Consider the following 23,019-nt stretch of genomic DNA (forward strand, 5'->3'; position numbering starts at 1 on the left):
TTATTGTTTTTAAGTATGTCTGAAAGTTTCTTACTGATTTTTTAAAGGGAATTTACATACATACTACTTTATTTTATACTATTTACATATTTAACACTCAAACATTAATATTACATGCCTACCACCCATATATAGCTTTAATATCAAATATACCACTTCTATAATTCATTTATATCATTCATACAATCCTATAAACTTTAATATTTCATTCAATGCACTCAAATTTATTCTATGGGTGGTATTCATCAGTGTCGGAGCCAGAAATTTTGTTGAGGGGGGGCTAATGAAAGCCGTTTTCGAGGTCGTGATTCGTGAGTTGCGAGAAATGAATAAAGGGGAAAACGAACCATTAATGCTTTTCATGTGTCCAGAAAATTGTCGGTGGCTTATATGGATTAATAAATATCTTTAAAAGAAAGATTTATACAAATTAGAGCATGATTTCTCGTTGGCAAAATTGTTGTTCTATTAAGCCACTAAAACAATCTACTTTAAGCCCCTTTACTTTCAATTTTAGCTTTAGTATGGAATTGGAGAGAGGAGTTGAATATACATAATATTGATTTAGTTAGGTGCGCTGTCATGAGTGCGCGGCTGCAGCACTTTCATTGCGCAAAAAAATGAGGAAAAGCAAAACCCTTCATAATAATCAATTAAATCATTAGCAGTGAAAAAATAATTAAATAATTGGGTGGTGATTTAATATTAGATAATAAATAATTAGTTAATTATGAAAGTTTTAATAAAATCATATTTAAATAATTAAATATTTTAAATAATAATTAATCAAATAGCATGTAACTATGCATTAAAATCTATTTTCATCATTCTTTTCACAATGGAAAATCATTCTTACTCTCCCTTTTAATATTTTACCCCATTACTCTTTCTCTCTCTACGGCTTTAAAAGTGGAAGGTAGATTAAAGGCTTAAAATGCAAAAAAAATTTGTAATTAATAAAATGAAAGCTGCACCTTTTATAGCAGCTCTAACGTGGAACTATCAACTTTTTACCCCTTCACCTAAGTAAAAGAAAAAATTTTAGGGAGGGGAGGGGCATGTGTCACCTCTTGTCCCCCCCTCCCTCCCTCCGCCCATGATAGTCATGTACTATTAATTTTTTGGTATTAGATATGTAAATAATATAAAATAAAATGGTATGTAGGTAAAACCCACTTTTTTTAATTCACGGCGACAGTTCATATTCCAGAGTAGGAATTAGGATTTAAGTTAAATCTTGCCTAAAACCTACCTACAACTTCTGTGAGTCGCGCTCTGCTCTGTCATTCGCTGATAAAGTACCATTCCTAGGGTTACTCCGTGAACATTTTGGATTGAATCTTCACTTCCTGATGAGGTAAATACGCCTCCATCAATGGTTGCTAACGGTACATTTATCTTGATGATTTTTAGTTCAATTTCATGGAAAACTAGGTTGCTATCTTGGTGATTTTGATGTGCTTATTTATAGAGTTAGTTGGTAATGTTGCCGCGGCTTTAATGAAAATCGTGGGTTTGTAATTTGTCAATTGATTTCTTTATCTTTTTATTTTTCCTTTCGTGAGTTTTCAGTCGGCAGCCTGAAGTTCTGTGGGCGCAGCGATCGGATAAGGTTTATCTGACGATATCTTTACCGGACGCCAAAGATGTCTCTGCTAAGAGTGAGCCGGAGGGTTTCTTCAGTTTCTCTGCGATTGGAGCTCAAGGAGAGTCCTTTTCCTTTAACTTGGGGCTCTATGAACCAATTATTCCTGAGGTGAGTTTCATAAACAAGTGTAGTATTTGTAAGCAATCACTAATCAAATTATTGATATGCAGTTATTCAGGCCTAGTAATATCACCATACATTCTACCAATCAAGGATCTATAGTATTCTGATGATCTCATCTCATCACTGAACATTTAAACACAACCTGACAACTAACTAGAAAATCAAGATGATAGCTTAAAAACTCAACTGCTGTATGATATTATCCAACCATCTATTCAACCGTCCAACATTACCATCTAGTATAGATTGGGTAAGTAATCCAAAGTCTAAACTTAGTCCACACTCCATTTACCAAAGGACAATTATGCTGATCTAAGTTAATGTTCATTTAAGGGTTCAAGATAAGCTTCACTTTTTCAGCCTATCAAGCCAACAAATGCTTGAAGGGAAGTGAGGGTAATCAGTGCTGGAAAAAAAGGGCATAATTGATGTTAGTAATGCATTAAATGGGGGAACAGAGGATCATGAGCGAGAGATTGATGTTGTTATGTGTTTATAGGTTATAATTACTCAATATGTAATATCAAGGAAAGCATGTATGAAGAACCTATAATTGGAAAACAAAATTAATTCCCTATAATGTAATAATTAATAGAACAATAGAAAGACACAAAATCACAATACTAATATTGAAAAAATAAACAAGGAACATAAAAAAAACTAAACCTAACAATACCTGGTGAGGATGTAAGAACGACAAAAATATATTGTAATCGGAGGAAATGTGACTACAAAATATTAGGGCAGTGGCAGGTGAGAGGGGATCGGGTTAGAGAGTCAAGAGGTTTAAATTCTAGAGCGAGATGAAGAGAATGAGAAGAAGTTTGAGGGAATGACAAATGTGAGGTGCAATTGCTTGAGGAAAATTTAGGGTTATGACATTACAAGTGACCTTTTGTGAGTTGCAATAATAACACCAACACAACATCAAGCCTTTTTTCCACTATGTGGGGTCAGAGGCATGAATTCTTTTTCTCCATTATGTCATATTAAGAGTCAAATTCTCATTTAAATCTAATAAAAAAAGATAATTTCTAATATTTTCTAAGTCTTTTTAGGTATAACTCTACGTTTCTTAACATAAGCCAAATCTAATACATCTACTCTCCTGACCGGGTCTTCGGAAGGCTTTCGTTTTATGTGACCATGCCATCTAAGGCAACTCTCTCTAATATTATCTTCCACTGGAGCTACTCCAATCTTTTCACATATATGCTCGTTGTGTATATTGTCTCTAAGAGTAAAGCCACTTATCCACCTAATCATCCTCATCTCTGCAATACTTAACTTAATATTATGCTTCTCTTTTAATGGACAACATTCTACACCATAAACATTGATGGTCTCACCACCATCTTATAGAATTTTCCCTTAAGTTTGAGGGGGAATTTTCTATCACACAACAAGCCCGATGCATTCCTCCACTGCAATCACTAAGTTGAATTCTACTAATGATATTCCCATCTATTTCACCATCACTCTAAACAATAGACCAAAGATATCTAAAACATATACTATTATTAATGACTTGATTGTCCAAAGTCACAATTCCCGCACTAGATTTATTACTACTAAAATTACACTCAAAATATTTGTTTTTAGATATCCTCAAAGTAAACTTTTAGACTCTAAGGTTAACCTCAATAATTCAAGTTTACCTTCAACTCCCTCTCTAGTCTTATCAATAAGAAGAATATCATAAGCAAAAACATACACCAGGGTACAACCTCTTGCAAATGTCTAGTGAGAAAATCCACGACTAAAACAAAAAGATACGGGCTTAAGGCTGATGCTAGATGTAATCCAACTGAAATAGGAAACTACTTGATCAAACCACCTTGTGTGATATAATTACTTCATTAGAGATCGAAAATTTTAGATTTTATTTGTTTGATCTACCCTTCTAATACTTCTATCTTTCTTCCCACTATAAGTCCTTGGATCTTTGTTAGGCTCGAAAATATGGATTTTCAACACAAAAACGACAAAATTCACGACCTGAAATAGAAAAAACTGCTGGAATTCTCCAAAAAATAGCCCAAAAACAGTCCGTAAACTGCTCTAATGCCAATTTGATAGGAAGTGCTTGTAGAAATTTAGGAAAAGCCTTGATTGGAATCAGATTTAAGTCATTTCATAAAACCAACAACTAGAAAGCTAGGAATAGAACACACAAGTACACTTTTTTATTGGAAGTTTAAGGAAAGAAAATACAAGATACAAGTGGATTTTCAATTGGAGAGGAAGATCCGGTTCTCCCAAATCTCTAGACGCCGTTAGAGCCCAAAACCTAAGAGAGATCTCAAAATTCAGTCAAATTCAAGATGTCTTAACCCTAGCAAAACATACTATTTAATGCATAAAATTCAAAAGGAATTCTCTAAACAGCCCTTACTTGGAAATTTCTTTCCTAACTCCCCCAAAAATTCTTCCTAAACAGCTCTGTTGGCCCCTGCGGTTCGAGCAGCAGGTATGGGAGGCGGGCTCTGTTTCGCCTCGCTTAGAAGCTGGCCAGTTCAGTTTGGACCGGTCTAACAAATGCCTAAAGATCCCGCTCGCTACTTGCATCTCTATTGCTCCTGCTTGGTCTCTCTTGCTGCTGTTTGCTCTCTATTGCTTTTGCTGCTTGCTCTCAACCACTACTGCCACTTCCTTCTCAACTATTGTTGCTATTCTTCTCTTCTAGCTACGGCCGATTCGGAAGCTAATAAACTGGGCGAGATGCAGATTATAGGAATGCAACTGTTCAGCTGAAGAAGAAAAATTAAAATTCATAAGAGGAATTGTTGTGGACAACAAATAGAATATTAAAACAGTGAGGGAAAATTTATGACAAGAAAATTCAATTAAGTTTTTGCCATAATTTCATTCAAAAGTCATTAAGATCCTCTCAGAAGAATTCCTATCATCTTAGACTCTCATTTTAGGCTTGCACGATAACACTAAGAGGTTGACTATTATGTTCCAGCCATATGGATTGACTTGTGAATCAGCTTGAACATGATAGGGTGACTCCAGTTTTGCTCAAAGTATTAGTGAGCTTTAGCTTCAGATATTCTTATCATCCCTAAACATAGAGTTAATTTTTTTCAGACAGATAAACAAATGGTTTTAAACGCATATATGCATTTGATTGTAATTACTAGAACTTTCAAGTATTATGTGTTTTCTTAGATATGTTAGTTGTACATTCCATAGTCATGTTTCTCTCTTTTTTTCTAAAAATTTTCAGAAAGGAAAAGTCCATATTGGACTGCGCAACATTATTTGTTCCATTCATAAGGAGAAGAAAGGTTGGTGGAAGCGACTACTGAAATCAGAGGAGAAAGCTGCTCCATATATCAAGGTTGATTGGAATAAATGGTGTGATGAGGATGAAGAATCTGAACAGTGTAAGTGCATTAAATTTCTGCTAAGTTTAGTTTATGATGCTGCAGTTGTAAGTGACAATTGTGATAACCATAAATGGACTGGAATAGTTAGAAAATTGTTTAACATGGGCAATTTAATCTGTTTCAACGTTTTTTATATTTATTTACTAGAACTGTTATAATCTTATTGAGAGAAATTTTCGGACATGCTTATTCAGAATCTCATTTATATTAAGTTTCTTATTTAGAGTTTGGTGAAGGTCCGAAACCTATCTCTCACTGAGATTTTCAAGTAGTGCATGATCTAGCATTGTCCTTCCAAGTCAAAACAACACCGACGTTTAGAAGTTGTCTGCTAAGGTGTATGTTTACTATTTATTTAACTACTGCATTTAAACGGTGTTGATTGCTCAAAAAAGCTGAGCGTTTCAAATCATGTTTCCACGTTAGTTGTTGTTCTCTTAGTACCATCTTATTTTGACTTCTCACATTCGAATTACACATGATAGTTGATCTTTTGTACGTGACTTTGTTTTCAGAGTTACAATTCGTCATTAATTATGCTTTTTGAATTTGCCATCCTTCGCTCTATTTTTTTGCATTATAGTAAGAGAAATATAGCGTTCCCTTTCACTAAATTTTCTGCTTTTGCCTCTTTTTCATGTAACTTTTCATTTCTTATCATCTTGCCTCCTCTTTATTCATCCCAAGGGCAATAATCACTGTTGTCTCTTTTACAATGCTACAATGAATGCAATGCATTTATGATGTAATGCTATTAATTCGTACCATTATTGATATGGTTCTAAAAAAATATCCCGATTAATTATAATTGTTCAATAAAAGTAATCAATTTTCATGCTTTGATGATCTTCATGCAACAATGTTGAACAAGGTGATTCTTCTAGCTCCTATAACATTGGATTGTGTTAATGCTCTTGTCATCTAATTGAACATAATATAGTGCTTCAAATTGACATCAATCTTGGGGTTTGAAGATCATTTAATTTAGATCATTGTTCGCAACAGTCACAACAACAGCATCAAACCGTTATCCCATTATGTGTGGTCGACTACAAATTTTTTTTTTCATTGTGTTCTAATAAGAGTCAAATTATCATTTAAATCTAATAAAAAATTTTATTTGTATACTTTTTAATCAAGTTTTTTTTATCTCTATTTTCTTAACATAGACCAGATCTAATACATCTACTCTCATAATCAGGTCATCAGAAGACTGATGTTCATCTAAGTCGGCTCTCTTTAATCTTATTTGTCACTACACATTTCGCATTCTGACTCTAAATGTAAAGCCACTCTCATCCACCTAAGTAACTCATCTCTGCAGCACTTAATTTTATTCTTCTTTTTTAATGGCTAGCATTTGTGCCATAAAGTATTGCAGTTCTCACTGCCATCTTATGGAACTTTTCCTTAAATTTGAGTGGTACTTTTCTATCAACAGACTTGATTCATTCCTCCACCTCACCCATCCAACTTGAATTCTTCTATCATATCTCTATCTATTTCACCTTCGCTTTGAGTTATGGATCCGAGATATTTCAAACATGGGCACTTTTTAATGAGTTGATCGATCAAAGTCACAACCCTCTAACTAGATCTTTTACGACTAAAATTACACTCAAACAAAAATCTTTAGATTTTATATCTACTCAAACGAAAAACTTTAGTCACAACCCCCACACTATATATATCCCAATTTTTTTATCTTTTACAGCTAAACCAATTTTTATAAACAAACTTCTTATTTTTTATATTTACTTGCACATTTTGATTTCAACACAAACTATTTTTATTATTAAAAACTTTTTTTCCCTTTAATTCTCCAAGCACGTAGTGGGATAAAGGCTTGATGTTGTTGTTGTAGTATTCTCCAAGCACATATTTTACAACTTTTTTTATATCACTAGTTATGTTTCCCAACTAATATTAGCTTCAAAATTTTGATATATTAAATCTTCCTTTCAAAAATATTTTTATTAAGCATTCTTTGAATCCTTTCATGTAATCTTAAGGCAACATTTTACTTTATTTTAAAATTTTAACCTCATCTTAAAGTCTAAAACTAATAAGCTAAGTTGGGTACATAAACTTTTACTTGGAATGACTTTATAATTTTTGCAAACTTAACGATTATTTGTTTAATAATAAAATAATTAATCTGAGTTTTATTATATCCATTCTTATAACTAATGAGATGCTCATCTCTTTTATTCAATAAAATATTAGTACTTGTAAAATTATAAGTTAAAACAAAATTTAATATAGTTTTACCACCTTTATTACTCGCTCAAAATCCATAGCCACAATGAATGGTTTTAAAATCTTCCATCACTCTACTGATATGTCTATTTAAATCCCCTCAAACAAATTTTTTTCTTCAAGAGATACCTTTTAGATTAATTCTTCAAAGTTATTCTAAAATTTAAATTTTGAACACATATCCAAACATAAGTATGGAGTATAAGCATTTATAATATTAACATTAACAACAATCTTTAAAGTTATAATTTTATCTTCAATTCTATTAATTTCTACAATATTATCCTTCAAACTCTTATCTATAATCACATATATACAATTTTTAGTACGACTCCTACCTGAATACCATAGTTTAACTCATAAACTGTCAATCGGTCTTTTCTCAAGTCCATTTAGTTTTTTGAATAAATAGAATATTTATTTTTCTATGAATCATAATTTTATTAATTCTATTAATTCATTTGTAAGAGAACATATATTTCAAGTTCTTATCATAATTCTAATTCCATAAACCAACTTGTTTGCCCACATCCGTCCGTGATGTGGAAATCCTTATTTAACTTTGCACTTAGGCACCAATGCAGGGCTCTTATACACTTTTTTGCTATATTTAGGCCATACTAGTCCCCATCAGTTCTAGTAATTTATTCATGTCATGAGTGCTCAATAAATTTTACACTGGCTATTGACTACCTAACTCAAGTCTCTATTTTTCTCATTTAGGATTTGGAACTTGGAAACGACAGTTGGGAGTGTCAATCGGGTTTTGGGTTGGCTTGTTAACCTTTTGTTTTAAATTGTGTGTAAGACATGATATTGGGTTTAAGATAATCCATCTACGCCAACTCTACTTGCACCTGATACGCAACAATTTTGTGTTGTCTATGTGGAATTTATTCTATATTTTTGATTGACAACGCATGCCATTCTGCAATAAATATCCATGAAAGGACTAATCACATATTGTTGAGATCTATGAAGCATAAGCTTGCCTCTTCACTACGGGGTAGGACCTCCTCCCCTATTTAAGCAATTATCAATCAACTTAGTGAATTATTGAACCCTTCACCAAGTATTAAGGGGCAACCTAGGATACTTTCCTCTTATATGAGGCTTCACATTAATGTCTTTTGAAGACAATGATGCTTGCATGACACTAACCCACACCAATTATTACTTAAATAAAAAACTAGTTGCATGAATCCATCCAATTTATCGATTTCCAAAGGTCATTAAAGATGCAACTTCAACCTTTATTGTTTGCTCCTTGGTTGGGCAAAGTCTGAAATTATGCAATTGAGTGTTGAGGTTTTTTTTTTTCATGAGGCAAAGTGTAAACCTCAAAATTAAACTATTAAATTAATGAAACATACAAAACAATAAGTAACAGGCTTACATTAAACTAAAATATTGAAGTAAGATAATAAAAAGTCATACAAAGCTATATGGACTATATAAGATATCAAATTACACCATTAAATTAATGAAAAATATAAAACAAGTAACATACCTATATCAGAGTATGATATGAAATTAAGATAATAAAAAATTGGGGGATTTACATACATACCATTTTATATCAAGCTATTTACACATCTAACACAAAAATTTTAATATGTCATGCCTACCACCAATAGATTAAATATGGGTGCAAGAAATGAAATTTTAAAGTTTAAAGGGTGTTTGGAATGAAATATATGAGTGACATTTTTTATATTAAAATTGTTTATGGGTGGTAGGGCATGAAATATTAAAATTTTAGGTGTTAGATATGGAAATAATATGATATAAAATGAAGCTTGAGATAAACTAGTAAACATAATTATAAATTTAAAATAAATTATTCTTTCTCATCAAACAATAAGCATGAAGGGCTATCAATTACGGTTGGTGGTAGCAAATCATTTGTAGCTGCAAAGGAGTTGCATCAAGGGTAACGGTGGTCATAACAGCAGGGATAGTGGAGGCACTTCAGAAACCACGCAGCCTTGCCCAGTTGGGATTCCATACAACATGTGGCTTCGAGGCATGTGCACTTGAGCTTCGACTTGTATCTCCTAAGCGGGCATCTAAAGGAGATGATGCCTCCTTTACACCGCCTTCAAGTCCATGAAGCAATTGAATGCCAACTCGACTCCAATATTGTCTTAAGAGGACTTTAATGATGAGCTTCATTCTAAATCAATCTTTTCAGGAGGAGCAAAAGAGAAGGCCAATAACATACTTATAATTGCATTTCATCCTCTGAAATCTTCATAAGCATGCGAATATGAGGTTGTTTAAAATGCCATCTTATCTCTTATGTGAAAAACTTGATTGTTGTTTAGTTATTTTGTTGGGCAAGCCTTCAAATATTTTCTTCCTATGATAGGCCTTATAAATCTCATAATTGGAATATCAGGTCGAATTTGCCTTTTTTAGGGGTTATCTTCTTTTATGGCCTTACAGGAGATTGACCAATAAAAAACTTTCTCTTCAATAAGGGTCACTAAATGGACAAGAAGAGGATGGTCTACTTAACTAAAATTTAAGTCTTATTTCTTTATAAAAAAGATAATAAAAAGATGAAACAACATCAAGGAACCATGATTAAAGAGAAGCATGAATATAAAATTATAGAAGGAGCATACTTAACACAAATGGGGACTCAGTTGACCTTTGTCTATTGAACTCTTATCTTCTGGCATTGCATTACCTTGCAAGTGCCCATAATGACAAAGGATGCCGAGGATGGAACTTTTGAGTACCAACCTTCCAAGTGCTGGATGTCAGGGGCTGAAAACTTTTCCATTGAGCACGTTGTCACCTCTCAATTGTCTAGAAGGAGCAAGGTTCTAAGAAAAAAATTTACCCTAACTTGGGATCAAGTGCAATGAACCATAAAGTAACTACAAACAAGATAATATACCATAAAAGAAAATATCAAAATTTATGTTATTTAATTTAAGTAAGCTTACATTCACAGCTACACAAAGATCAAATTATCAACCAAGTTTCAGATGGGTACTTGAAGAGATTGCATTGAAATATTGACAAAGATGCAATTTTGTCTGGCTAAGAGAAAATGTTGTTACTTGTTGTGAAGGTAAGGGAGATGTTGCTGTTTTGGCATTTGCTCCCTTTGTCTCTCTATTGCAAGAATCAAAATAAGAGTTTTTCTTTACTATGACCAAGAGCTTTTTTGAGAATAAAAAATAGCAACAATTCTTGAAGAAGGCGGAGTACCCTTGCAAGCATCTAAAAAACTTCTTCCATTCTTTTTCGGATGATATTCCTCTCCACTCTCTTCTTTTCCTCTCATCTTTTTGTTTCTTTTTTTGTGATTCCATGAAACCATTGATTTTTTCCCCTTCTATAGTTACATCTTAAGATGCTAGGTAGCCTATCATCTGGAAAAAATAAGTGTGAATGGATTTTAAGTTGGTAGAATAGATCTTCATTTTGATAATCACCAATCTTGAAAATTAAATCAAATCTTATCCAAGAAAACCGAGGGAATTTAGACTCCAAACTTAATAATCTCCAACTCAGAGTTTGAATTTTTTATGTACTTGCTTATTGGTCATGTGAGAGCATTTTTATGTGCGATACTTTTTTATTACTAACGGAGGCAAATTGAGGCTTTACAGTTCCTCAACCAATAGATGACAAATCTGTTAAATCTTTTTTCTACATGTTTTGTCTTATTTTTGTGTTTCTCCTTGATTCTAAATTTTTGCCTGCCGTGCAATACCCATTTACCCTTTGGAAGTTCTTGCTTGACATAAACTTTATTTTGCATTGCTCTTTCATAATTATCAATAATGAATTTCATGATAGCTCCCATTTTTTGTATTTAATTATTAGATCCATTTTCTAATTTTTTATTCTATGAGTTACCAACATAATTGTTGAATACAATGCATCAACTTGTGACATTGCACTCTGCAATATATAGAGTTCACTAACTCCATTCACCTTCAAGACTTCCAACACACCATTATAGACCAAAGGGTATCCAAATCATTAGAGAATCAATATCCTTCAATACTAAGAACACTTGAGGATATTAGATTCTTCTTTAAATCTGATGCATAACAAACTCTAGCCCACTGTACAGTTACATCACCATGTGTCATTAACTTCACAGTGCTGGAATGCCCATGCTTTTAGACAGCTCCATTTTATAAAGACATGACCAAAACTTGCCTTATGCATGACAAACATTTCTAAATCATACACATGATTAGAATAAGCTGAATCAATAATACACAGTTGTTAACCCATTGTCTTTCATTATTAAAATAATATCATCAATTTTATAACCAGAAAAATTGCAGTAGTAATTTTATCACCCTACTCATCCTCTTTGTGGTTGCCCTTTGTTTATTGCTCTCGAACAAGAATAGTTTTCCTTTATGTATCAGTTCGAATTAGAATAGTTTTTCTTACAGAAAAAGCAAATACTACAACAACAACATCAAGTCTTTATCCAACCGTGGGGTTGGCTACATGAATCCTTTTTCTCCATTGTGCCCTGTTACGAGTCAAATTTTCATTTAAATCTAATAAAAAAGTCGATTCTAATATTTTCTAACCAAGTCTTTTAAGTTCTAGCTCTACCTTTCTTAACATAGGCCAAATCTTAAATATCTACTCTCCTAACTGAGTCATCGGAAGGCCGACATTTTATGTGACCAAACCATCTAAGACGACTATCTCTAATCTTATTTTTCACTGGAGGTACTCCAACCTTTTCACGTATATACTTGTTTTGCATTCTATCTCCAGGAGTGAAGCTACTCATCCACCTGAGCATCCTTATCTCTGCAACACTTAACTTAATTGTTATAGAAGAAGCAACTAATTTCTTTCAATTTATTTAGAGACTTAATGACACGATTTAAAGAGAATTTTTACTTATTGGATCTCTCAAACTTGCAATAAATATTTATCTGGTTTATCTAACTTAGAAATTACCTCCTTTGGCAGGTTTGAATTTTTGATATTCTCTAAACTTATTGTATAATGACCATACAATATGATATCCCGAAAGTGCTGTTAAAAGGGAGGTAAAAACCACAATTGTAACAAAGTTTGATCTTCATCATTAACAATAATACCATTAATTTTCAAATCTTGAATGATAGAGTTTAACACATTCAAATGTGATTTAATAGGCATTCCTTCTTGCATGTGAAATAGAATTTATATTTTTGATAAAGTTTGTTGGAGAGGCTTTTGATTATATACAAAGACTCCAACTTAGATTATAATTTTTTTGTAGTTTTTTTGTCCTTTTAAGGCATTTGCTAACGCCTCATTTGTTAATATATTTGAATCGTTAAGAGACCATTCTCATCTATCTATATATTATTTTCTTCACTCATGATATTAGGCATTTTGTTATATCCCATAAGTGCCTGTACAAGTCACTATTGTATAAGAACATATTGCGCCATGGTTTTCTAAAGATTGAAATCTTTGATCCATCAAAATTTTCAATCTTGAACATTATGGCTATCATACTTCTCATCAACTAACTTTGAATTTAGTTGTTAATAAAAGATTGCACCGCAACGTATGAGCAAGTATGTTGAATCACAAAGTAATTGCAAAAGATATCAAGTATCACAAAAGAGAATATGAAAATTTATGTGGTTTAACTAAATTAAGCCTCTATCCATGACTATGTAGAGATCTAATTATTTATTAGTCTTTAAGGGGGTATATGAAGTGATTACACTTACAAAATTGGAGATACAGATAAATATATAATTTTCTAGTTAAAAGAAAATGCAGTTATCTACTACGAAGATAAGGACTAGACATGAAGAATGAGATGCAATTATTGTTATAGTTACTCTCTTCACTTCTTTATTGCAGGAGTTAAATGAAAGATATTTCCTATATTAAGAGATTATCTTTAGTGCAAAGTTTGAGATAAGGACAATGTTAAATTTAGAGAATTGGAGGGGGAAAATATTTAATTTTATTGCACAAACTTGTAATTATTTATAAATATATACAAGATATTTTAATAAAGAAACAAATAATTATAGAATCATGCATAATTGCTCTAATGTAATCCTTCATAAATCAGCCACCTAAATATGGAAGGAGATCTAGGGATGTCAATTTGATGCGGGCAAAAGATACAGGGAGCCTATACCCTTCGCCCACAATAGACACGACGGACTTCTAACGACGAAATGGACAAAGGACAAGAAAAGGGACTAGAAAATCAACAAAAGGGAAGAACAAACTCTTATATTTCAAATAACGGGTCGGGTTCGGGTTGACCCAACAACCCGAAATTGACCCGAAAGTGACACGAAAACTCATATTTGACCTGAAAACCCGAGATTGACCCGATTTTGACCCGAAAATATAATATTGACCCGATTTTGACCCGAAAATTAGCAATTTTAGGTCAACTTCGGGTCATTCGTGTCGGGTCGGGTTGACCCGGACCCGAATCGGGTCGGGTTCAGGTCCAGAAAAAACGGGTCGGGTTCGGGTTAACCCGAACAGTGCCGGGTCAGTTCCGGGTTCTACCCGAACCCGACCCGCTGACCCGAATTGACACTCCTAAGGAGATCTATATGATTTAGGTGAGCCTTCCACATATTCCCATCCTAGCCATGGGATTAAAATGTCAATGGATATTAAAAAAAATGTCAATGAACAACTAGGATTTAATAGGTGAGCCTCCCATAGATTCCCATTCTAGCCATGGGATCAAAATTCCAAGGGACAGCTAAGATTTAATACTCCCCCTCAAGATGGGAAATATAGATCCATCATTCCCAGCTTGGTAATCAGTCGCAGAAAGGTAGAGTTATCGAGTACCTTGGTAAGAATATCTGTAAGTCAATCTTTTGATGAGACATGGTCGATATATATAAGACCACTGTCTAATTTCTCCTTTATGAAATGTTTGTCCACTTCTATGTGTTTGGTCCTGTCATGCTAAACCAGATTGTGAGCTATGCTGATTGTTGATTTGTTGTCACAGTGTAGCTTCATGGGTCCTTCCCACTTGATCCTTAGGTCTTCTAGACTTATCTTGATCCATAGTAGCTCACATATTCTTAAGGCTAGTTCTGTATTTTGCTTCTACAGTAGTCCTTGCCACCACTTTCTATTCTTCGTTCTCCATGTAAAAAGATTTACTCCAAGGAATGTGTAGTATCCCGAGTTAGATCGTCTATCTATTGATGATTCTATGTGATCTACATCAGTATATGATTTTGGGGTTATTCCACAGTCTCTTATGAAGAGAATCCCTTTATATTAGTTCCTCTTAAGGTTGTATTGTATTATGTTTATAGCTTGCATGTGAGTTTGCTTTAATTTTGCATTTGTTTTGGATTTTGCATGAACTGGCTGGCCATGCTTACAACAAATGTTATATCTAGTCTAGTGTAGGAAATGTAGATCAATTTTTTCACAAGTCTTTGATAAGTTTTTTTTATCTACATTTGGATCTTCTTTAGCTTTGTCCAATTTGAGATTTGGTTCTATTAGTATTGGTGCCGGTTTACAAGCTAGTTTACCTATTTTTTAAGAAGATCATTAATGTGAAATGAAAATTCTTTTGCTAGAGGAGGCCACTTCAATTCTAAGAAAATATTTTAAGTTACCAATTGATCTCAAATTCTTTTGCAAGATATTTCTTTAAAATCACTTTTTCCTTTTCATCATTCCCAATCAAGATGATATAATCCACATAAACTAATAAATTTGTGGCTTCTCATGAGTTTGAGTGTTTGAAAAATAATGTATGGTCTCATTGGCTCTGTTGATAACCATTAAGTAGCATGGCTTTTGGGAATCTTCTAAACCATGCTCTAGGTGACTGCCTTATCCCATATAGAGGTTTTTTTAACCTAAACACTTTGTTTCCACTAGATTTCTCCTTAAGTTATTGTGGAATCTCCATAAATATTTCTTCCTTCAAGTTCCCGTATAGGAATACATTTTTTATATCCAGCTACTCCAGATGTCAATTATAATCAGCTACTAGTGAGAGCAGGATCCTCATGGTGTTCATCGTAGTCACAGGTGAAAAAGTTTCCCGATAATCAATGTCATACATCTGAGTGTACCCTTTTGTTACCAGTCTCGCCTTATACTTTTACAATGTACCATCGGCTTTGTATTTCACAAAGAATACCTATTTGTAGCCTACTGGTTTTTTACCTACTGGTAGATCAGTGATCTCCCATGTCTTGTTCTTTTCCAGTGCTTGCATTTTACCTTTCGTGGCATTTTTTTTTTCAATTTTTATTAGATAAGGCTTCAGAAATATCATTGAGAATATGAATATCATTTTGTGTAATCAAAATTTTTTTTGGTGAAGGTGAGAAGTTATGGAAGGATGAGAAGTTGGTTATGGGGTAGAAGAAAGATTTTTTTGGTGAACTTGTATTTACCTCAATTTTAGGAGACGGTTCAAATTCTTGGATATGCTCTTGAGCATAATTTGGATTTACCCTGGGAATATAGTTTCACAAACTTCATGTAATCCATAATAGATTTGTCTTCAGTTTCCCTAGTTTTGATTTTAGGTTTAGGTGGATTGTTTTGAGGTGAAGTTGAAAGGTTAAGATAGGCAAGCTCATTTTTTTCTCATCTTCCTCAGTCTTAGTCTCCCCTTAAAGATGAGGTTTAGTGAAATAAGATTTTGTTCATAAAAAATAACTTTAACATATACAAGAGTTTTTTTGGTAGAAGGATGATAACACTTATAACCTTTCTAGGTGGATGAATATCCATCAATGATACATTTGAGTGTTCTTGGATTCAATTTTTCTCTATTTTGTTTGTGTTAAATTCAAAAAAATTGAGAGGGAAAAGGCTTTTTTTATTGCGCAAACTTGTCCCTATTTAAATATCTAAACAAGATATCTTAATAAAGAAACAAATAATTACAAAATCATGCATAATTGCTCTAATATAATCCTTCTTAAATCAGCCACCTAAATATGAAAGGAGATTAGTGTGATCCAGGTGAGCCTCATATGGATTCCCATCCTAGCGATGGGATCAAAATGCCAATGGATAGCTAGGATTTAATAGGTGAGCTTCCCACGGATTCTCATCCTATCCATGGGATCAAAATGCCAAGGGACGGTTGGGATTTAACATCCCGCCCCCCTCAAGTTGGGGAATAGTTATCCGTCATTCTCAGCTTGGTAATCAGTCCCAGAAAGTTAGAGTTATTGAGTCCCTTGATAAAAATATATGTAAGCTGAACTTTTGATGAGACATGATCGATACATATAAGACCGTTGTCTAATTTTTCCTTTATAAAATATTTATCTACTTCTATATGCTTGGTCCTGTCATGTTGAATTGGATTGTGAGCTATGTTGATTGTTGATTTGTTGGTACAATGTAGCTTCATGGGTCCTTTCCATTTGATCCTTAGGTCTTTTAGAATTATCTTGATCCATAGTAGCTCTCATATTCCTAAGGTCATAGCTTTGTATTATGCTTATGTAGTAGTCCTTGCCACCACTTTTCTATTTCTTTCTTCTCCATGTAAGAATATTTCCTCCATGGAATGTGCAGTATCCTGAGGTAGATCATCTATCAACTGGTGATCATATGTAATATGCATTAGTATATGATTATGCGGTTATTCCACAATCTCTTCTGAAGAGAATCTCTTTACTTGTGTTTCTCTTAAGATAATACTATATTCTATCTAAGCTTACATGTGTTTGCTTTGAATTTTGCATGAACTAGCTGACCATGCTTACAAGTTACAACAAATGTTATATCTAGTATGGTGTGGGAAAGGTAAATTAATTTTCCCATAAGTTTTGGTAAGCTTCTTTATCTATACTTGGATTTTCTTTGGCTTCACCCAATTTGATATTTGGTTCTGTTAGTGTTTGTGCGGTTTACAAGTTAGTTTACATGTTTCTTTAAAAAGATCATTAATGTATTTTTTGTTATGAAATGAAGGTTTCTTTGTTGGAGTGAGCCACTTCAATTTCAAGAAAATATTTTAATGTACCGAGATCTTTGCATCTCAAATTCCTTTGCAAGATATTTCTTTAGTATCACTATCTTCTTTTCATCATTCTCAATCAAGATGATATCATCCACATAAGCTACTAAAATTGTCACTTTTCCTGAGTCTCTGAGTTCTTGAAGAATAATGTATGGTCTCCTTGGCTCTACCAAGATCTTTGATCAATTTTCCCACAAGTCTTTGGTAAGCTTATTTATCTACATTTGGATCTTCTTTAGCTTCTCCAATTTGAGATTTGGTTGATGTGTGGGGGAGCTCCAGGAGCTAGCCCTGTCAGTACCATTAATGGTCGATTGGGGGGCCATCAAGGAAGAAAGCGTGCGAGATAAGGAATTGGGAAAGATCAGGGCGGATCTGAGGAAAGACAAGAACAGTCAGCCTGGTTACAGCATTGAGGGGGAGAGATTATTATACCAAGGGAGGTTCGTGATGCCACGAACTTCTATACATATTCCACACTTGCTGCAGGAGTTTCATGGCAGTGCAGTCGGGGGCCATTCCGGAGTACAGAAGACATACAGAAGGTTAGCAGCTGAGCTCTACTGGAAAGGGATGCATAAGGATGTCGAGGAGATGGTGGCAAGGTGTGAGGTGTGACAGAGAAATAAATACATGGCAATGGCACCAGGAGAGTTACTCCAACCATTGGCACTTCCAAACAAAGTTTGGGAAGAAGTGTCTATGGATTTCATCGACGGCCTGCCCCGTTCAGAGGGTTACACAGTCATTTTGGTAGTGGTGGACTGCCTCAGTAAGTATGCACATTTTATCCTTCTACGACACCCTTACACCGTGGTATCAGTGGCAACAGCTTTTATCAGGGAAGTGGTGAGATTACACGGGCTGCCGGAATCAATTGTGTCCGATAGAGACAAAGTGTTCCTTAGTTAGTTTTGGAAGGAACTGTTTCGAATGCAGTGTACTGTTCTCAAGAGAAGTACCGCTTATCATCCTTAGACAGATGGCCATACAGAGGTAGTAAATTGGAGCTTGGAAACGTACTTGAGGTGTTTTGCTTCAGAAACACCACGAAAGTGGGCCAAATGGTTACCTTGGGTAGAATATTGGTATAACACTTAATACCATTCCGCAGCTCAAATGACCCCTTTCAAAGTGCTCTACGGGAGAGACCCCCCACACTTAGTGCATTATGAGAGGGGAAATACACCAATATCTTCAGTGGAGCAGTACCTAGAGGAGAGGGATCATGTGCTAGAAGAGTTAAAGAAACATCTTGGAAGGGCACAACAAATCATGAAGGAGCGAGCCGACACACACAGGAGAGATATATAGTATGAAGTGGGGGAGAAGGTTTGCTTGAAGATAAGGCCCTACAGACAGAAATCAGTGGCAAACTGGAAAAATGAGAAATTGGCCCCGAGGTATTTTGGTCCCTATGAGGTCACTGGGAGAATTGGAGCAGTAGCGTATCGACTGAAGTTACCCCCGTCCGCCACCATACACCCGGTGTTCCATGTGTCACAGTTGAGGAGAACGCTTGGGGAGCATGTAGCCAGTCCCGAGCTACCAGCATCATTGACATAGGACTTGGAGGTGGTAATGGAACCCATGGAGCTAGAATGAATAAGAGTTAATAAAAAAGGAACCAAGGAAGTGTTAATCAATGGAAAGATCTTTCTGACTACGAGGCTACCTGGGAGCCCTATGAGATGGTGAAGAAACAGTTTTCAGACTTTCACCTTGAGGACAAGGTGAATCTTTGGGAGGGGAGTAATGTTACGAGTGGACCGGTCCCCACTGGACCGGTCCGGTTTTATGCCAGGCGTCTGGCTGGGCGGAAACAGCAGGAAGGGGCGGCATCCCCCGTGGGCCCCATGCAGGTTTAAACTTGATTTTGGGAGGGAGAAATTTGAACGAGGGGCTGTTTTAGGAAGTCCATTATTGTCCTTTATGAGCAATTTTGTTTAATTAGGAGTTTGGGGGGAATTGGCTCCTCATCTTGAATTGGAGTTTTCTCTTTGAGATCTAGGGTTTTTGTTGGCTCTTGGCGTTGCCGGAGATATTGGAGAGTTTTTCCTTCCTCTCGAATTGAAGGAAAATTGTATCTTGCTTGTTTTTTGCATCTACTAGCGGAATACAAGTGTTTGCAATCATTTTCCTACGACTTTCTCTCAAGTTCTCTCAGATTTTCTATTATTTGAGCTGTTTTCCTGCTGTGGACAGCAGTTTTCTGTGTTCGATACTTGGTTTGGGTTAGGTTTGCTTGTGAATATAAGCACTTCCTATCACAATACCTTTTAGGGTGCGTTTGGGACGGCTGCAGCTGTCGGTAAAGTAGGTTGCAAAGTTATTGTATAGAAAGTTACTTTCAGAAATTGCTGTACATAAAACAGTATATTTTGTTTGGGAAGTATTACTATTAAGTTGCTGTGCTGCAGCTGTATGGGAATAAATTACCTTTATACCCTTATATATTGAGATAAAAAAAATGATGTAAATGTCAATTTTTTTTCAAAAAAAAAAAAAAATTACGTTAATAAATATTCACGACGTAACAGGGGTTTCATCCTCCTCGTCTTCCTCTCCATCACCATACCTGCAGATTTCATAGTGATTGGTGAAAAGGGACCATGCGAGGTACATGATCGCGCCAGTTAGAGCGCCACAGCCTACGCCAAAGAGGAGCCCAGCAACAACGACAAGGATATCTTTGGCCCTCTCTTGGAGAGAGCTCATGCCGAAGTTGGGCTCGGCCTGGACCATCTCAGCCGAGCGCGGGCGAGATACGGTGAAAAGGAAAAAGAGGAGCGATGGAGACGCCATGTGCCCGGCGGAGATTTAAGTCATTTTTCCGCGGAAAGCAGCGGAACGCAGGACATGGGGAAAGGTCGCGAGAAGCAGGTATGTGCCGCGAAACCTTTTCTGAAGTCGTTCTGCCGCAATCCCCCAAACGGAAATTTAATAACTTTTTATAAAGCAAAGCAACTGTACCGCCGTCCCAAACGCACCCTTAGTCTATCTTTCATGCTTCCCAGGACGTTTCACCCTTCATCTTCTATAAAGCTCTATAAGACCCATTCTGACTTTGACTTGATCATATCTACACCAACCGATACTAGCCGATTTGAACACAAGCATGAACTCCTTAATCTAGAGTGTTCTCAAATATGCTCAGGTTGTATTTAATATTAGGAGTTTACTCCTTTGGAAACTTTTGATTCCCAAAATTAAAATAAATCTTATTTGAAGCTACATTTATTGGAGGGGAAATTTCTGGTATGAGTACACTTAATTTGACCTACGTTGATCCTGATGGGTCTATATAGTGTATTGATCAGCTATTGTTAGTCCTTTGCTACAGCGCCGCAGGTGTCTTTTGAATCCCACAAGTGCAATAGTTTTAATCTCTTAGACTCCTTAAATATGATCTTAAATAATCCCTTGGATTATTTTGAATGTGATTTGAAGAGTCATGAGATTATTTTAGTTTATATTTAAGGAGCCAAAAAATTAAATTAGACATATAGATAGTTTGGATCTCAACTATCTATTATGTTTAATTTAGTCTCTTGACTTTTTAAATATGATACAAAATAATCACTTCATTGGATTATTTTAGATCAAATTTGAGGAGTCGAGAGATTATTTTAGATCATATTTAAGGAGTCGATAGGACATATAGATAGTTGGGTCTTATTTATCTAATGTGTTTAATTTAATTTCTTTAACTTCTTAAATATGATCTAAAATAATATCTCAATTGATTAATGATTATTTTGAAGTGAATTTGAGCAGTCAAGGGGTTAATTTAGATTATATTTAAGGAGTTGAGAAATTAAATTAAACTTGATAGATTGTTTGGTATTAAAACGCCCACTGCTCCCCACCCTCTCTTTTCTCGTAAAATAGTTTACAGGTTATTTTAAACTTTTTCTCCTTAAATAAGATAATCCTATGATTAACTAAGATACAAAACTGAAATAAAAATCCGGAACTTATCTAATTCTAGTAATATTGCTTGAGAATCAGCAGGATCAGGTCAAGATGGAGACTATTGACATTGGAGATGCTTCCTTTGTTTTCAACGCTGCTTAATGCTTACATGCACAGAAGACTTCAGAAATATTTTAATCTTTTTGCCATGGCATGATTCCATCAAGTATATACTAATATTGTTGATAAAAAAAGGTAAATTGATCATTTGCTTTCTTCCTTCCATCTTTCTTTAGGCCATATGATGTTGTTAACATAAGCTAGTATTATACTTTATTGAACTTTTTAGCAAAGAATCATTCAGCTTTTAAGCATAATGGCCTGTAGTGCCACATAATATAATATTAAGCTTTTAAGCTAAAATTTATATCTAATAAACTATGCTGATTGTGAAGCATCATTTAAACATAGATCTGGAATCTTATTCTTTCTGACATTCTACTCTTCAATTGTTTACTTGAACGAATTACTGGTGCTGACATACTGGCGACATTATTCATAATAAGTATACTAGCTATATAATAAGATTCCATGTTGCTCTCTTGTTGATTCCATGGATTACTCTTTTGTCCTTCTCCCTGAACAGCTGATTGGCCGGCTTCTGATGATGATGATGGTGATGAGGTGTGATTGTTCTTCCACTGTCTACTTCTTTATCATGTACTGTACCTCTTTTTTGATCCTGCTACATATAACTTGAGCATTTTAAATGGCCTGATCCAGGGAGATGAAAGCGACGACGAAGATGGATTACTCTGTAAGTATATTTCTGCTTCCTAGTTCTTGCTTATGCTCTTGTCGAACCAAATTAAGGTTTCGTTTTGGACGGTTTTCTTACTGTTTCATAAAATAGCTTTCTAGTACAAAAATTTAAATTTTTGTTTAGTACAAAAAAGTTATTTTAAGCATCAGTAAGAAAGCTGAAGCCTACACTTGTTTTAGTGACTGTTTAATGCAATGAATTTTGCTTAATGTTATCTTAACAATTTAATATTATCTAAAGTGATCAATCATGATTTTGACATTTTCTTTAGTAATTTATTTTAACTGGTAGATGGTTTGAAATGTCGGTGTCGGTAACGGCATTCACGCGTCATCAACATACGACATGAATGTTATTTTTGAAATTATTTTTTAGGATGTTTATGAATCAAATAATTATTTTTTATTAATTATATATGAATAAAATACCTTAATTTTTGTTCTCTTTTATGAATTGTTCTTGTCTGTTTGCAGATCTTCCAGACTTGGAAAAGGCCAGAGGGAAATAGACTCATCCAATGGTTGTTGGTCCTAATCTGAAATGAGCTCTGAAATCTGAAAATAAGTTCTGTTCTGTAACATCTGATATCTGTTCTATTCTGGTGCTATAAGCACAACGGGAGACATAAGGGGTCAGAATCCGTTGAGATTCTGTCTATGTCAGGGAATGGAGGCATAAGGGGTCAGAATCTGTCGAGATTCTATTTGTGTCAGGGACATCTAAAATCTGATATCTAAATCTCCTCTGTGAATTATTCTGATTATTCTGTACGATTCTGTCTACTCTGTGATTTGAAAGCTTTATGATATCTGTTATGAACTCAGATTTAACATGACTTCAGTTTTTCGTA

At 34.6% G+C, this 23,019-nt stretch overlaps 1 protein-coding gene across 1 annotated transcript; it reads left to right on the forward strand.

Moving 5' to 3' along the window:
- Nucleotides 1–1,197: 1,197 nt before the first annotated feature.
- Nucleotides 1,198–22,709, forward strand: LOC110106636 (co-chaperone protein p23-2). Its single transcript, XM_020836587.2, has 6 exons — nt 1,198–1,357; nt 1,573–1,756; nt 5,004–5,163; nt 21,993–22,030; nt 22,130–22,163; nt 22,643–22,709. The coding sequence occupies exons 1-6, from the start codon at nt 1,353–1,355 to the stop codon at nt 22,675–22,677; spliced, it is 456 nt and encodes a 151-aa protein (XP_020692246.1). The 5' UTR covers nt 1,198–1,352; the 3' UTR covers nt 22,678–22,709.
- Nucleotides 22,710–23,019: the final 310 nt, after the last annotated feature.

Source organism: Dendrobium catenatum, unplaced genomic scaffold (assembly GCF_001605985.2).
Source record: "Dendrobium catenatum unplaced genomic scaffold, ASM160598v2 fragScaff_scaffold_273, whole genome shotgun sequence".
NCBI lineage: Eukaryota > Viridiplantae > Streptophyta > Magnoliopsida > Asparagales > Orchidaceae > Dendrobium > Dendrobium catenatum.

Coding starts and splice junctions, on each gene's coding strand:
- LOC110106636 (XM_020836587.2), top strand. Junction 1,757..5,003: donor ATGAACCAATTATTCCTGAG/GTGAGTTTCATA, acceptor AAAAATTTTCAG/AAAGGAAAAGTCCATATTGG. Junction 22,164..22,642: donor CGACGAAGATGGATTACTCT/GTAAGTATATTT, acceptor GTCTGTTTGCAG/ATCTTCCAGACTTGGAAAAG.